Consider the following 17,204-nt stretch of genomic DNA (forward strand, 5'->3'; position numbering starts at 1 on the left):
GCAACTTCTTAACTAAAGCCAGAAGAACATGCTGGAGTTTGTTTAGTAGGTGTGGGGAAGGAGCATCCCAGTCAAATGATACAGCTGGTGCAAAGGCCCTGGGGTGAGACCACAGTGTGTTGCACTGTAGTAAGGAAGCCCGCGTGGCTAGAGAGAGTCATCAGGGAAAGGACACAAAAAGTATGAAGACATAGTGATTGAGTGGAAGTCAAAAGCAGATAGTTTGACCTTGTCAGACATTGTAAGGCCTCTGGCATTAATCCTGAGTGCAAAAAGAGCCTCTGTAGGATTTTGAGCAGAGAAAGAGTGATCCAATTTCATAGTGAGAACCAATGCATGGTAAGTATACAGCCAATGCCTGATACATGGAAAGCATGTGAAAGAACATGGTCATTATTCTTGTTAATAATAACACCAGCTCATGAAGCAGTCAAGATATAGCTTACCCCACAAGGTGGTTCAGGTTTAGAAGACTCACAGATCTAATGGGGAACCAAGGTATAACTCCCTCTACCTGCGGGAATTCTCCCCTTATGTATCCCTGATCACTGGCCATCCATCTTTGCTTGGATCTGGTGTCAGGACAGGAGATGGCTGTGTCCCCAGGCAGGCCCCCTGCCCTGTGGGCTAGCTCTTGCCATCGGAGCCCTGCCTGTAATCAATTCCCAAATGAATGTGCTTTCCTAGAATCCCCTCAAGGTCCTAAATCTCCTTAGCACAGTGCAAGTCTGCCCCCTCCGTTCAGAAACTAAGGACAGCAGTGGGGTCCACAGGGTCTTCCATTCAGCAACCCAAGGCAGTTTCTTAAGGGAGGTGGGATTTCTAACGGGAAGCCCCTGGCCCTAGGGAGATGAAATGACGGAAGGCAGCTGGCAACTGCCTCCATGGCTTGGAGTCCTTGCAGAGAAACCATAGAAATAAGAGAAAGACCCTAGACATTTTCCCAGCCAGGGCTCCCTAGTGGAGCAGCAATGGCTTGAGGGAGTGGGAATGTCTCCGTGGTCACAGATGAGGATACTGAAAGCCAGGCCCAGGAGGGGTAGAGGGCACAGTGTCCAGGGGTAGCCTTATTGGTAAGACAAAGCTTAGGAAGGGACTGAAGCTACTACTTCCCCACCGAGGGTGTGCCCTGGGCAGCCTGCACCATGTCTGCTGCCCTGAAGTATCTGCCCTCTGGGTTTCCTTCTCCTTGGCTCTTGGGGAACACTCTGGTGGTGCCTCCAGAAAGCTGGCAAACCAAGCTGGAAAACAGACACCTCAACCATCCACTGGTGGGGGCCTCCTGTAGGACTGAGCTGAGAGGTTGGGGCCAGGAAGATAGGGACAGAGAAACTGAAATCCGGGATTCAGGTCTCCCATGGGAAGGGAAGCAAGAGAGACCCAAACCCAGTTGCGGGACTTGCCCCTACAACTGTGTGCCCATCGGAACCAGAAGCCGGCCCTACACTCCCCCTTGGGGGCCAGACTGGACTCCCGCAGAGAGCTGGGGAGGGACAACCTCCTGGTGAAGGCTGGGAGAGGTACAGGGATGCGGCGGGGGGTGGGGGTGGGGGTGAGAGATGCAGGGACCGGGGATGGGCTTCGGAAAGCTCCCTGGACCCGACCTCTCGCCGCCTGAGGATCCCCTAGCCTTGCACCGGTAAAGAGAGGGCCGCGACCGGCGAGGAACGAGTGGGCACGCATGGGCCAACGATTTAGGTGCAGGAACCCCACCCCCGCTCGGAAACCTCCGGAGCCCTGAGTCGTGCTGGGCGCTCCCCACCCCACCCCACCCCCGCCGCCTCTGCCGTCACTCACGGCCGCTGCTCGCTGGCTCGCTCGTGCGCTCTCCGCGCCACAGGCACCTGCTCGCCGGGCGCTCTGCGCTCACTTCTCGCTCGCACACTGCAGACTCCCGGCGTCGCCTCCGTCACCCGGCCTCGTCCCCAGCCCAGCACAGCGCTCCGCCCTTCTCCCTGGCCCCCGGCGCCCACCCACCAGCCATGGCCTGGGCCTGGGACAAAGAGCGGTACAGCTCTTTGCCCAAACTGGGGTAAGGAGTTGAGGGCGGGGGTCTGCGGAGAGGGCCGCGGGGCACGCGGGGTGCAGGGATAAGCTGCCGTCTCAGGCGAGAAGATTGGGAAGAAGCCAGGGAGAGTTTGGGTGGGAGGACCCCCAGCCAAAGAGGGTGCGGGCGGGGCTGCGCTCCAACCACAGAGATTGTGGCCCCTCCAAGCGACCCCCGCGGGGGTGGGGGCACGCTCTGGGGCGGGGGCGGTGCAGGCTGTGGAAGAAGAGGGGAGGGCGGGGGTGATGCAGCGGTGGAGGCGGCTCCGAGCCCAGCCACTGACCGCCCCCTCCCTTTCTCCTTCCCCTCCCCCTCTCCCCGCCTCTCCCCGGCTCTGGGTCCGCTACGCCGGACCCGCTCTCCCCGCGCTGCACTGGGTCGGACGCCAGGTCTGCTAGCCGCGGCTGAGCGCCCACTCGCCTTGCGGAAAGAGACGCGGAGGGACCAGCGGGGGCGGCGGCGGGAGAGCTCGGCGGGAGCCGGAGGAGGTGGCATTCGGGAGCCAAATCAGAACGAGACCGGGAGGCAGAAGCTCGCGGCTCTGAGGCGCGCGCTCCCTTGGCCAGGGATGGGTCTCCGGGCGGCCCAGCCTCTGCCCGGCCCGCCGGGCAGAGACTAAATTGAGCTACCCCATCGTCCTGTGGACGGCCCGACAGAGGGAAGCACGGACAGATCACCAGTAGCCTCCCGGCGGGACCTCGCGTCCTGCGCCCCCCGCGCAGCGCCCCCAGCCGGAGCCGCGCCGGGCAAGCCGGCGAGGGAGCTGGGCTGATTGGCGGCCGCCGGCGGCCGGGGGAGGGGGCGCCGCGCGGGGCCATGGCAGGCTCGGAGGCGTCCTAGCCCGAGCCCCGAGCCGGATCCGAGCCCACGCTGCCGCCACCGCTGCCTCTCGGCGCCCGGGCCCCCGCCGCCGCCGCGCCCCCCGCGGGAGATGGAACAGCGGAACCCTCTCGGAGCCCTCGGATACCTGCCGCCGCTGCTGCTGCACGCCCTGCTGCTCTTCGTGGCCGACGGTGAGCGCGGGAACTTTGCTGCCGCGGGGGGCTCGGGCGGGGGAGTCCTTGCCGGGGCCGCCAGAACCGTTCTGTCCCGGTCACCAAGGAGCCGGAGAAGGAAGAGAAGGGGAAGGCTTCATGGTCTCCAGCAATCCCGGTGTGCAGCCCAGGCCCAGAGGGGTAGGGGGAGGAGAGCAGCGAAGGGTCGCCGCAGCGGCGGAGCCCTCTCCGGGGTCATTTGAAGCCGGACAGGTGCTTCGGCGGAAAGGTGGCTTTCGGGGCACGCGACCTGGCGCGCCCCAGGCTGGCTCTGACAGTGCGGCTGGGCGCGGGGTGGAAGCATAAGCTGCCCGTGCCGCTCCGCCGGATCCGAGGAAAGCAGCCTGCCGCGGTAGCCGGTCTCTGCTGGGGCCGGGCAGCTGTTCAACCGAACTTTGCTAGCTCCTGGGCCACGCTTGTGGCTACGGGGTGGCAAGCACAAAGGCCAGAGAGCCGGGACGCACAGTCTCGCCTAGAGTTGCCCCAGGCCCCCGCCCCACAGTTGGTCACGCCTCTCTCTTCCCCGCCCCCAGCTACATTTACCGAAGTCCCCAAAGATGTGACAGTACGGGAGGGAGACGACATCGAAATGCCCTGCGCCTTCCGGGCTAGCGGAGCCACCTCGTATTCGCTGGAGATTCAGTGGTGGTACCTCAAGGAACCGCCCCGGGAGCTGCTGCACGAGCTGGCGCTCAGCGTGCCGGGCGCCCGGAGCAAGGTAACCCGCCGCCCACGCGGCGCCGGCGCTCACTCGGCTCAGGCCCGGGCGGCTGGGGCAACCCCGGCAAGAAAGGCAGGGCGCCGCCCTGTGGAGCTGCCCGTCTCCCACAACCCCCATTCCCGCAGCATCTTGAACAACAGCACAGTTTTGATAATACCTTCCTTCTCCTTTAATTTAAAATTCTCTTAAAAGCAACCCTTCATCCAGTTCGTCTGCTCTTGCTTGCTGGCTGCTGTCCGCAGAGTCAGACGGGTACTGGGTGATGAAGGAAGACCACTTAGATGGGCCAGGCTTTCCCTGCCCTCTGCTACTCCGAGGTCCTCAGGGCACAGGGCCAAGGAGTTAAGCTCCTCTGGGCTGGGTTCCAGAAGCCCGCAGTGCACCTCCAACCCCCACAGGATCAGAGGGAAGGCCCCCACCGTCTGTCTGCCTCTTAAACCGGCCTCTCACATACAGTCTAACACACACACATGCACACCTACTCTCTACCCAGGGTCCCCCCCAGAGTTACTGCTCACGTCTCCCTCTGCGTCCTGTCCGGATACACGGGCCCCTCTGTCCAGCTTTCCACGGGATTTAGAGAAACACGGCAGGGAATGATGATGTTGGGGGGGGGGGGGGGAGATGAGCCTTTCTTCCTACCCTGGTGGCAATCCAGCCTTTACTCTCTGGCGGCCAGGTGTGCTAGGGCAGCCTCTCCTTGTCCAGGGACCATGGTAGCTCCAAGCCCTGCTTCCTTCTGGGTAAAACTCCAGGAAAATCTCATGTCCTTCGTGACTTCAGCCTGGCTACATCCCGAGCGGTTTCGAGTCCTAGCCTGCCCGCGGAGAGTCCCCTTGCTTGAGGCGCATCTGAGTTCCCGGAGCCTGAAGGCCGAGAGCCTAATGTGTCTCTCTCCCTCTTTGCATTTTAGGTAACAAATAAGGATGCAACTAAAATCAGCGTAAGTGTGGAGCCCAGCGCGGGCCGCGGGAGACCCCTTCTGGCCGCTTCGCGCCCCACATTTTCCTCTCTTAGAAAGGCTCGGCGGCCGCGCTATGTTGGGCCCTGCTTGCAGCCTTGCGTTGTCGGTTGCTTGGCTTGTCGGGGCGCCATCTGTCGCCGCTAGTGGAATCCGGTTCACTTTTGTGTAAATCAAGGGTCCCAGGCCTGAATCTCCTTTCTCTGTGAGGCGCTCACCTGTAAAACTCTCCTTCGTCCAGCTGGCGCGTCCAGACCCCTGCGCATCGGCTTGACTCTCCTCTGCTGGCTTGTCTCCCAGCAACTGGAGCGCGCTGGCCTTGACCCCTTCGCCAACTGGTGGGCCTTTCCGGCCCCGCCCCCACACACCCGGCGCCCAAGTTGCACCCTCCACCTCATTCCTCTCCTTTGCGTGGCTTTCAGGTCCGGTGCGGGGTGCTATGGGCAGGTCCTGGGGGAAGGTGGGGGGCGGGAAGGGGTAGAAGGAATTGGCGGGGCTGCTAGGGGCCGGAGTCTTGGGATCTATAACTCAAGGAGGAGATGCGCCCAAGCTCTCCTACCTGGAGCTTGGAAATATCAGGGCTTGGAAACCACTGGGGCCTCATCATGCGCTGGGTTCCGAGGTGAGCGCCTCAAAGTGGTATCCTCCAGGCCGCGGAGAAGGTGGGCTTGTAGGAAGCTTCGGGCTGCCTCTCTGAAATGCAGACTCAAAAGTAGCCCAGCCCGGGAGCCCAGCAGCAGCCTCCGCGTTGCCTACATCCTCGGAAGGGTGGAGGGTTAGCTGTGAAGGGCAGCGTGGAGGGGGGAGGCAGTTATTTATGTGTACTCTTGAGAGCCAAGTGTCTGTCCTTCAGGCACTAACCCAGGCCCTCTGGATTCCAGAGAAAAGGAACGTTGGTGGAAGTGGATGTGGAGGGCTGGGCTTAAGGCCCTGCGGTGGTTTAGCGACAGGAGGCCAAGCCAGAATTTTCCAAGGTGAAGAAAGGAGGAAGGAGGGGTGGGTTCTGCTTCTCTGATGGACAGAAGCATAGTTTGGCGAGGGGATGTAACATGATGCATTCGCTTAAGATGATGGGGAGACGGCGCAATGGGTAGGGCCATCCAGGGTCCAGTCAGGTTTGGGAGTCCCATGCCCCTGGGGAGACGCGGGATGAAAGAAAAACTGAGTCACCAGGGGCAGACCTGAGTCCGAGAGGTGTTGGGGTGCTGCGGCATGAGGGCGTAAAAGCAGAAGTGGGGCGCGGCGGCACTATGCTGCTGCAGAGTTTGCTGTGGGCTTGCGCATCCCAGCCTCTGACCCCAGCGCCTGCTCTCTTGCAGACCGTGCGCGTCCAGGGCAATGACATCTCACACCGGCTGCGGCTGTCCGCCGTGCGGCGGCAGGACGAAGGCGTGTACGAATGCCGCGTGTCCGACTACAGCGACGATGACACGCAGGAGCACAAGGCCCAGGCGTTGCTGCGCGTGCTCTCGCGCTTTGCGCCGCCCAACATGCAGGCCGCCGAGGCCGTGTCCCACATTCAGAGCAGCGGTCCGCGTCGCCACAGCGCCAACAGCGCAGCCAACGCCAACAACGTGGGTGCCACCGGCGTCGCGAGCCGCGCCACCTCCGACCCCGGCCGCGGCGACAAAAGCCTGCCTCCGGGGAGTCCTCCTGCGGCCCCGGGTCCTGCAGTCCCCGAGGCGGCAGCCGCCTCCGCGGCCCACGCAGCCACGACCACCGTCGCGGCTGCGGCCGCAGCTTCGTCAGCGTCACCGCCACTGGGCCAGGCGGTCCTTCTTCGCCAGAGGCACGGCTCAGGTAAGGGAAGATGCCGAGAGGGGGCGCGCTTGCGCGGGGGCTGCGGAACGGGGCGGGGGGTGGGGGCGGGAGGAGTAGGGGAGGGACTCTAGCATTTGAGTTTGCCTGATGATTGGTAGTGCACTTGGGTGTGCCTGGGGCAAGTTTTCCGCAGCCTCATTTGGGCTCCCTCATTTCCTGAGTTTCCTGTTTATTGCTGGTCGCTCAGAAGCATTCAAGATGTGTATTTATGAAGGGGGTGGGGGCCGGCCTGCCCCGATCTCCCGGTACATTCGTGGCTGCTGTGTGGGGAAATCTCTCTTGAGCTTGGAGAACTGGACCCTTTTCTCCTGGAGCCCTGAGAGCCTAGAGGGTAGGGCACTAGCGCCCAGAGTGGGAGGAGGTGGTTACAGCTCAGACAGTGGGCATCTGGATGCTGATTGCTAGAGCAGACATTGTTGGAGGCTGTGGGTAAGACTGGCTGTGCTGCCTCTGCTCTCTTTAGCTAAGTCCAGACTGTTTCCTAGGCACAGGTTCTGCTATAAATAGTCCCCTTTGGGCCTTCTTGGGGAATGGGGGCGTGAAGATAGAGCCTTGCCATGGTTAGCAGGGCATCCAGAGGTTAAGACCTGCTTTCCTAGGGAGCTGAAAGGGTTGGGAGAGATGGTGGGGGGACAGGAGAGAGAGGAGTTGGAGATCAGAAGGGAAAACAGACTGACTGCCCTGGGCAGACAGCTCTGGGGCAGGACACCCAGACTTGTTTGACACAGTCCCAGAGAGAGCATCTCTACTGGCTTTGCAGCACTAGGTGTCTGGGTTCTTCGACAGTGGCCTGTAAACGTCACTGTGGGATGGAGCACACTGTGCCCTAGGCTCGTGCTTCTCAAAGTGCAGGCCGCTCACCAGCAGCATAGAGCTGGTTAAGGACTCAGGATCCTGGGCTCTCCCACGGAATCTGAGGTGACAGGGATCCCAGCCTGTCTCCCTTGGCTGGTTCTGAAGCTTTCCAACAGTTGAGACCCTATCTGTCTGTCTTCGTGTCAGTTCAGTTCCACTACCCTTTGGGGGTCTCTCCATGCAGCTCAGGCTTCTGGCTGGATCTTAAGCTCCACACAGCCCCCCACAAGACTTTCCCCCAGGCTCTGGGAGAAGGTGGGTGAGCTGAGATCTGTGGAGGGCCTCTCCCCAAACAGCCCCAGCCTTCCCCACCTGACTTGGAATTTTCTATCCCCTATGTAAGTATGAAATAACACTAGCTGCTGTGACAAATAAACCCTAAAATGCCAGCGCTTAACACAATTCAACTGTATTATTTCTGGTCCACGTCTCATGCTGCTCTGAAGTCGGGGGTGGGGGTGGGGTGGGGTGGGATAGAGGTTCTGTTCCATGAATTCATTCAGGGACCCAGGCTGACATGCACTTTCCCATCTTCAAAATGTGCCTGCCAGGGTCTCTCTGGGCATTAACTTACAGCCAAAGGATGGGAGTGAACAGAAGCAACATTCTCACTACAGTTCCCCGAGAAAACCAAGCCCTAATGCTCTGAGGCATACATTGTAGATAACAAATTGACTTCTTTCTTGTTCATTTAGAACGGTTCTAAGTTTGTATTGTTCTTGGAAGACTGAGAGAAAGGCCACTGAAATCATTTTGGTAGGGGTGAATTCTCCCGGAGCAAAGCTGTTGTAGAGAATGGCAAGGCAAGTATTTAAAGACCAGGCCTACAAGTGGTAAAGGTTACTTCCCTTCTCACCTTTTGGCCAGAACTCAGTCACGTGGGGCAACAGAGCTGCAAGGCAGGCTGGAAAACGTAGCCCTCAGCCTGGCAGCTGCTTTCCGACCTCATGTCCTGTCTCTTCTCGGTGGAAGGGGAACATAAATTTTAGGGGGTTAGCCATCTTTGTCTAGCACACAGGAGGGCTACTGGAAAAGTGTTTATTGACTTGTAGAGTGAGGGGCTTAATTGGGTTGATGGAAAAAAAAAATCCCTTTGCTCTATGCCCTTGGGCCCCAGCAAGTAAATGCATGTGTCTCTGGCCTGAACATTCCTCTGGGATGTTCCATAGACCATGAGTAGTGGCAGAGCAAAGGGTTCAGAAGGCATGGCCAGATGTGAGTTGTGCTCCCAGCACTTACTGTATGAATGACTTAAGCAAGTGGTCTAACAGCTCCGAATGTATATGTCCTCATCTGTAAAAGAGAGTGGGAATCCCTGACTGCAGAGGGAGCTCAGTGTGGAAATTTCTACGTAAATGTTCATTATCATCACCGGGGCCATTACCTGCTGTTGCCAGAGAGGAGGGGGTGGGGGAGATGAAGCTGAGTGGTTGGCAGTTGGAGGCCACACTGCTGAGGGCCTTGAATGCTAAGTGGATCCAATAGGGACCATTAAAGGCTTTGGTCAAAGAAGCATCATATGAAACAGATCTTTGAGAATGAACTTGATAGGGTTCCCAAAAGGTGTTAATGAGACCAAGGCCACAAGCTCATTCCTGCTTGAATCTTCTCTCCCCAGCCCGAACCTTGACAGCCTGGTCCAACCAGGGCTGATCTGAGTGTGACTGGCATCGCTGGTCTTATATCCAGTCTCTGGGCTGGACACAAGGGGCTCCAGGGTCACTCATCCCCACAACAGGACCCCCACTGTGGAAGGTGGCACACAGATTGTGCCCTTTCTGTGAGGCGAACGTGATAACCACTACACTACGGAAACGCTGATTGTGCCCTTTCTGGAAGATCTAGAGGGTCTCACACCCGTTCAGTTCTGAGGGTGTAGTGCTCAGGACCCCCAGCAGGTGGGGCCTTGGGCACTTACCCGCCACAGGGCAGCATTTTAACTCTGCTGTCCTCCCATGGAGTGGCTTGTAATGTGCATTCCCTCCGAAAAGCACACCAAGTGGACTCCCAACAGGGCTGATAGGGCAGTGCCACCAGGATGGGGGTGTGGTGGCCCATAAGGTCATGCCGAGCAGTTGCCGGCTCCTGAACAGGCCTGTAACTACTAGATACATCTCAGAAAGAACCCCAAGTTTCTTTCCAGCTCCCATTCAGAAGGCCAGAGGTGGGCCTTCTGCCAAAAGACCAGAAAGCCTGTACCTTCCCATCTCCAGGTGAAGGTCTTGGGAGAGTCACGGTGCTCTGGGTACCTCTGTGCCCCACTGTGGCCATGGAGAAGTGTATGAGCTGATTTCTAATCCACAAACATACCCAAATGGCCTTGATCCCAAGGAGGGGGCCCATGTGGTCCTATGTGTTCCATCCCGCCTACCACCCAAGGCCACCCAGGTTTGGGCTGTCAGCGGGACAAAGCCTGAACATGGTGTTTTAGGTGGCAGGCGTTGATCACCGTTCTGCAGATGTGTGTGTCACTGAGCTATGCACGGTCCTGCTGAGCCTTCCTGGGGTGCAGCAGGCCAGCCAGTCCACCGGAGCCACCAGCAGCATGAGCCAGACAGGGAGCTTGAGACTGTGACCTCAGGCCTGACCTCCCTTGCTCACAGTTTTCAGCAGCCTTGAAGACAAGGCGCCGGCAAGGACTGCTGCCACCTGGTTAACAAGCACGGAGTACTGACGGAGTTTATCAGTCAGGTGCTGGCAAAGCAAATGGCACATTCAAACAGGGTCACTGGGGAAAGGCGACGAGAGTAGTTTCTGAAGGTGTGGACAGGGCTAGGGTAGCCAACAAAGCATGAGTGCCAGTCCCCGGGGCTGGGGACAGTGGGAGCCGTTAGCACCCCTGGCCTGAAGGGGCAAAGGGGGAGCAATTAGTATAACCCGGAGGGGCTGGCCAGTTGGAGCGGCCTGCCTGACAGGAGCTGTGGGCTTGGTCGGATGGCCCAGCAAGGACCTCACTTTCCTTCTGCCCTCCAGTTCCTGGGCGGGCCTCCTACTGGCCAAACCCTCCTGAGAGCCTTGGGCAAGGACTCTGACAAGGTGGCCTGGAGGGACCAGTGCCCAGGGGCTTCGAGCAGAGTGCAGAAAGGTGGATAGTGATTCAGGGGGTGCGTCGGCGATAACCCAACTCTCAGACGGAGGAAGAGGGTTTCTACCCCACCCCAATTCCAAGACAAACCCAAAGCTGAGTTTCTAGCTAAAAAGGCCATTCCAGGCCTGGGTCAAGGGGACACTCTGGCTGTTTGAGAATGGCAGCCTCAGGGCTGGTTCCAGCCCACCTCCCCAGTCATTGGTTCAGCAATTGCTCCTGGAAGAAAGAAGTCCCAGACAATACTGTGTTTTTCAAGCAAGCTACTTCAGCAATGCCAGGAAAGGGGTGTGTGTGTGTGTGTGTGTGTGTGTGTGTGTGTGTTGCAGGGGGGTGGGGGGTGGGTACTCACTTGAATGTCTGTCCTTTAACTACTGCCCAGCCAGGCCAGAAAACCCTTCCTGTGCCCCATAGGTGCCCAACACAGCCAAATACATATTTGCACTAAAAGTTTATGTCCAAAAATTCATTCATTTCACGTCTCATTTGTCAAGAGACATTTTGATATTTGTGCTTAAAAATAACATGGGCTGGATTAGCACAGCAGAGTTGGCACAGGAGACCAGGCCCCTTCTTAGCCACGTCCTCGTAAATCTGGCTCCTAATTAATCTGAACGCTGACCTATTTTTTATGAACACTTTGTTGCTGATTGCCATTTCTAGAAAAAATAAAAAAGAGAGAGCGAGAGAGAGAGAACAAAACAGAGTATCTTCCAGACAAACCCTTCTAATCGGGAAAGGCGTTGGTGCCACAGTGAAGCCAACGGCAGCCTCAGAAGAATATAGTTTGCAACTCAATGGCTTGTGTGTTGGCAAGAGGTTCCCCTCTGCGGGGACCTGGGGATCAGATCTGTGGCATGCGAACCTCTAATTAGCCTCAAGGCTCCGGCTCCAAGGAGAGGCACCCAGGCCCCTACAGAGAGCCGGCTGATGTGGCAAACTGCAGCCTGGGGCCCACACAGGGAACTGGCTCTCAGTATTTCAATTACTAATGAGAGAGAGAGTCAAGGCCATGGGTGTGCCAGCTTTCAAGAGGCTCTTACTGCTGGGAGCCACTGAGGGAGCATCCTTGGGTATCGCCATGGCAACTATAAACCATACCAGAAGGGGGCTGTGGACAAGGTGAAGGCCCTCACTCTCAGCCCGTGCCCCGCGGAGATGACCAACCTGGGAGAGTCTCCATGGAGCTGGGAAAGTCTCCACCCAGGCCAGCAGGGCCAAGCAAGAGTCACCTGGTGTTCCCAATCTCCCTGGACCCACGAAGAGCCCCCAAAACAATTGCCTTCACTAAACAATTCACTCTTCCCTCAAGCTCTGATGTGACATGAGGATCATAATTAAAGAGAAAATAAGTCTAGCAAAAGTTGTCCCAGAGAAGAGGGTGAGGCTCCCTGAGCATCCTGAAAGAGAAATTAAAGGATTTCATAAAGAAAATGGCTGAGCCTCACAGCTGGTGAGAGAGGCCTGCGTGATCCCCAACAGCAAACATGTGTGATTATTGGCTGCATGGCATCCTCGGCCCCATGGGCCAGTCACGTGACCGCCATGAGCAGGAACCGGTGATGGTGGCCATGCACCCAGCTCAAGAGTGTCAAGGGCACCTGTGGATCTCTGCCACAAAGAAGTCTGTGTCAGTTGATAGTCCTCATCCACCAAAGGCAATCAGAGGAGGCTTCCTATAGGGAGCGTGCAGTTTCTGACACGAAGAGGCACCTGGAGCTTTGTCTGCCTGCTTAGGTCAGTCCTGGGAAAGCTGCTGGAGGCCTTGCCTCCCTCCCCATCCTGAGCCTCATGAATTGAGAAAGTCACACCAGATGGGATAACCTTCGTCCACCGTTGAGTGGTTAGCCAGCCCATTGCGTGGCCATTCTTTCTGCATAAGGGAGATCCCAAATTAAGGACAAAACAGCTACCCTGTGGATTGCAATGACGATGAATAGATCTTACCTTTTCCTGAGCACTGATTATGGGCCACACGCCCACCCCGGGTTTCCTTCCTTTTTGCTGTTCTGAGTAACTCCTCCTGCCTCCCTTCATCTCACAGTCCCCTCCCCAGGGCACAGACCCCTTCCCCAGCTCAGGTGGAAGCCCCCACAAGAAAAATGGAGAGCCGGCCTTTCTAAATGTCACTGGGAGCCAAACCCACTAAGGAGCTACTCATTAATAAGCCAGGTGCACACTTTTAAAGCTCTGAATATTAAGGATTCCCCAAGCATCTGTGGGGATAAATAAGGTCAAGTGCTTTTGTAATATGATATTGATTAGTTCTGCCCCATGTGGACAGAGGCAAGGGCTTGGCTGTGGTCTAAACCCCTGAGCTGTATGGGAGATGCTGGCTTGATTCGAACACTTCTTTGCAGCACAGAAGGAAAAAAAGAATTATCTTTTCTATTCCTCCGAGCTTTGCTGACTGTTACTGGTCATCTCTCAGAAACTCCTATCCGAAGCGTGAGAAGCTTCCCTTTGTCTTATGTAAGGGCAGCAGGGAAGTTTAGGATGACCAGCAAACAGGCCTGGCCCCCGTAACTGCCAATCCCTACCTGCTCCTTGAAGGGTGGCAGACCTACCCTGTGGTGGGGCTTCTGGGGAAACTAGCCTGCTTGTCTGTGGCTTTGCTACTCCTGGGGAAGGTGTGCTATAAATACCAAGATGACTTAACCAATTCAGCCTCCTCTGGGCTACCTCTGGGTTTAGCTGCTACTGAGAAGCTCACCATGCAAATAGCTACAGGAGGGGCCTCTCAGCCTTCGACAAGAGCTTGAGACCTGTGCCCTCCTGGAGAGGCAGCCCAGCTGGCAGTCCTGGGGAGGCTGCTTCTGGAAATTACTGGTCATTGTGTTCCACATTATCACTCCTTGGACTGAAACATCAAAGCCACTCTGGACTGGCTTCTGGTGTTTCTGGTTCAAGCGGAAGGTTTGGGGGGCCTCTGTCTGCACAAAATAGGGCCAAAGTGGACATTTCAAAAGCTTTCTCCCCAGCTTTCAGCCACCCCCGGGGGTTCTGCTCTGTCCAGCTCAGAAGCCACCACCTGGCCAGAAGGGCTGATGTGGGGAACAGACCCCTCATGTCTGGAAGCCAACTACAAAGAGGGTGTGGCCTGAGTGCTCCCAGCTGGACACCCGGCGCCCATAAAGGGCGAGCCCCGGGGACGTGGCCCGGTCACTTCTCTCAGGGGCTGCCCCTTATGGTGGAAGAGAAAAAGCGCAAACCTGGAGACCAAGAACAATTCAGAAGGAAGCCTTTCCTTACCACCTTTCTCAGACATTTTATTCTTCTTCCTAACATTTCGAATGTTCCTTACTGTCCAGTGAGATGGCTCATAAGCAATCCAGGGGTGGGTGCCGCAACACTCGCCCCATTTCTGGGCCCTACAGAGCCCCGACCGCAGAGATATCACAGTATGTGCCTTATCCCTCCTAACCCTCGTAAGTACCGTGCTTCCCATTTTCTGCATGAGTCCAGCTGCTCGGATCCGAATCCTGATCCATGCGCCCCATGTGTGACTTCCACATCAGTTCTTGTCTGGGTGGTTCCTGGACCTGTGCCAGCATCAGAGGAAACAATCTACAGAGAGAGAGCTGAGCTTAGCGCAGCGCCTGCCACCTAGAAAAGCCTCAGTAGATGCTGACTCCTGTTATCTGCATCATTTGGGCAAATGGCATTGACTGTCCAGGATCCTTTCATGGTGCTCAGATCTGAGCCCTCGCCCTGAGACATTTCTCCCTCTGCACTGCTGTGAGCCTCATGGAGCTAAAGGTGATGGGAGGAAGCTGGGGAGCTTCAGAACAGAAAGTGCCTTCAGACTGTAAATGGCTCAGTGGGTTTCTATTTTTGTCCTTTTTCTCCTAGTGCCTTTTCCAGGTAGGAAGTGGGGAGGACTCTACGCCCTCCTCCTGGCCTGGCTGTGGCTGTTTTCGATGTGTTAGGAGCTCCTTCGTGAGCACAGACAACCTTATCCTGGTTTTTCTCGAGTTCCACCTTAAACCACACCATGTGTGTGCACCTGCCTGTAGGCCACTCTGTGCACCTGTGTTATCCCTGGTCTTGGTTCAGGGTTGTATAGGCTGCTGTCCACAGGCCATTGTGATGGGAGGAGACAGGCCCTTTGGTTGCTGGAAAGCCATTCTGAGGAGAGCCTGGTGTTTGCAGCACTAGACTAGGACCCCTCCACAGGAGAAGGGAGCAGAAGGAACAACCCCTTCGGTGACAGTCAAATAGCCAAAGAGCCTCCAGAGCAGGCCTGGACTGGGGATGGGGTGGCCCACGTCCCCCTTACTGGGACTCTTACCACTCAAGGTAGAACTGCTTTTGTGGGAAAGCCCAGTGTCCCACAGAGAGGCGCCTGTGGAGGGGCCTTGGGGCCACTGTCACAGGCTTGGGCTTGCACTGGCTCTTCCACACGAGGTCCTGTGGTTGCTTTTCATGTTCACGCTCTACCCAAATGCCCTTGCTGTGGCTCACTGTGCCTGATGACGACCAATCAAGGTGTTGGTTGGTCCCAAGGACCACTGGGGAGAAGGTAGGACAAAGACCACCATGGGGAGGTGCTGGGAGCCTGAGCGGCCTATTTGCAGGGCTGAAGGCCAGGGCCCCTTCTGCCCAGCCACACCCCTCCCTGCCCCATGGGAACCTTCCTCCCACCCAGCACAGAGAGCCCATGCAGACTCACCGAAAAGGAGGCCCACCTACTCTTAATGTCTGTCGGCAAAGGCAGAGAGCCCCTCGCTCTGCTCATTTCTGGCCCCCTGCCCATCAGCTTTCCTCAGGAGGAAATCCATTTTCTTTAACCAGGAAAGCCCAGCTGCCACGTGAGTCCCCTTATAGCAAATTTTATTACAACTGATTCTCACAGAAATGCCACTTGGCCCAGATGAAGGATCTTCATATATAATATAATAAACCGGAAGGAGGGAGAGCTGGCATACCGTGGCTCATCCTGAAAGGGGGCTCTTGGCCAACTATATTTGGTCTGGCCAGAGCCAACTGCCCAAAGCATCAGGGAGCCCCATCCCCTATCTCAGGGAGGAGCTCACCATCTCACAGTGGTGGTCAGATCAAGCAAGAAGTATGCTGAGAATGAATTCAGGGCTCAGCTGGGGCACAAGTAGGACTCAGAAAAGGTGGGATAGGTAGAGATCACTTCAAAGAAGGGAGGAGAGCTTTGTTGATCCTCCGGTCAAAGGGGTCTCATTCACCCTGAGCATCCAGAAGGGCTCCACTGATGTCTCGGGGCTCCCAACCTTTCCTTCTCTGTCATGGAGTCGGTGTCTGGCGGATGCCAGGCTGATGCCCCAGTGAGGCAGGCTAAGTTCTTTCTCAGGTCTTTATCCTCCCTGCCCCGTGTTCATTGGGCCTGGCACTAGTTCATTCATTCATTCATTCATTCATTCAACTAATGTTCGTTGAACATCTTTTATATGCAGGAACTGTGCTAGGCATTGAGGACACATACAAGGTCCTCAGAGTCTGGCAGAGAGAGAAGCAGACATTGATCAAGTAGTCACATGGCAAGTGGAAGTTTGCAGCCATGGCTGGTTACTCTAAATGAGAGGCTCATGAGCTATAGGAGCTAAAAATAGGGAGACTTGACTCAGTCAGGGAAGGGTGTCTGAGGGAGTGACGCATGAGCCATAATCTGAAAGATGGTTAAGAGTAAAGAGAGAGGGTAAGGAGAGTAGGTTGGGTTTCTAAGAAGAGGGGACAGTGTGTGCAAAGATCCTGTAGCATGGCAGGAGGGAACAGGAGAGTACAAAGACCTGACAAACATTACTGCAGTTGGGGCAACAAACAAGAAAGGGAACAGAGGGAAATGTAAGTAAAGAGTATTTCAGAGCTCCTACTCCATAAGGCCTTATGATAGAGATGGGTGTTTGGGCTTTGTCTTATGGGCAACAGAATGGGGAGCAAGTGGGTGATAAGGGATGATGTTTTTGGAACCGATACTCTGGCTGCTGTGTGGAGGTTGAAGAGGTGAGGACAGAGTGGATGTGGAGAAACCACTTTAGAGGCAGTGATCCAGCTAAGAGATGATGGGTCTTAGACTACCTGTTTGGTTAGATAGGTGGTGGGACTGGTGGGGGGTGGAAAAACAAGCCGGTGGCTGAGTCAAGGGAAAGATGTGAAAATATGGTAAGAGGGTAGGGATGAGTGGAAGGAAATATGAGTGGGTGTGTAGATGGATGGATGGATGGATGGAAGGACAAATGGATGTGTGGATGAATGGATGGAAGAATGAGTGGAAGTGTGGGTGGATGGAAGGATGGACAGAGGTGTAGACAGTTGGAAGGACATGTGGACATGTGGGTGAATGGGTGGAAGATGAGTGGAAGTGTGGGTGGATGGAAGGATGGACAGAGGTGTAGACAGTTGGAAGGACATGTGGACATGTGGATGAATGGGTGGAAGATGAGTGGAAGTGTGGGTGGATGGAAGGATGGACAGAGGTGTAGACAGTTGGAAGGACATGTGGACATGTGGATGAATGGGTGGAAGATGAGTGGAAGTGTGGGTGGATGGAAGGATGGACAGAGGTGTAGACAGTTGGAAGGACATGTGGACATGTGGATGAATGGGTGGAAGGATGAGTGGATGTGTGGGTGGATGGAAGGTTGAGTGGAAGTGAGAATGGATAGAAGGAGGAGTGAAAGTGTAGGTGGAATGAAGGATGAGGGTAGGTG

At 56.4% G+C, this 17,204-nt stretch overlaps 1 protein-coding gene across 1 annotated transcript in view; it reads left to right on the top strand.

Annotated features, from left to right (window-relative positions):
- Nucleotides 1–1,815: 1,815 nt before the first annotated feature.
- The window catches only part of VSTM2B (V-set and transmembrane domain containing 2B), a 28,054-nt gene continuing 12,665 nt past the window's right edge, over nucleotides 1,816–17,204 (top strand). Inside the window, exons 1-5 of the mRNA XM_082711070.1 lie at nucleotides 1,816–2,032; nucleotides 2,437–3,060; nucleotides 3,615–3,799; nucleotides 4,716–4,745; nucleotides 6,083–6,563. Of these exons, the coding sequence (XP_082567196.1) occupies nucleotides 2,979–3,060; nucleotides 3,615–3,799; nucleotides 4,716–4,745; nucleotides 6,083–6,563 (778 nt within the window). The 5' untranslated portion in view covers nucleotides 1,816–2,032; nucleotides 2,437–2,978. The remainder of the gene's footprint in view (nucleotides 2,033–2,436; nucleotides 3,061–3,614; nucleotides 3,800–4,715; nucleotides 4,746–6,082; nucleotides 6,564–17,204) is intronic.

This window comes from Mustela nivalis (assembly GCF_964662115.1).
Source record: "Mustela nivalis genome assembly, chromosome: 18".
Classification (NCBI taxonomy): Eukaryota; Metazoa; Chordata; class Mammalia; order Carnivora; family Mustelidae; genus Mustela; species Mustela nivalis.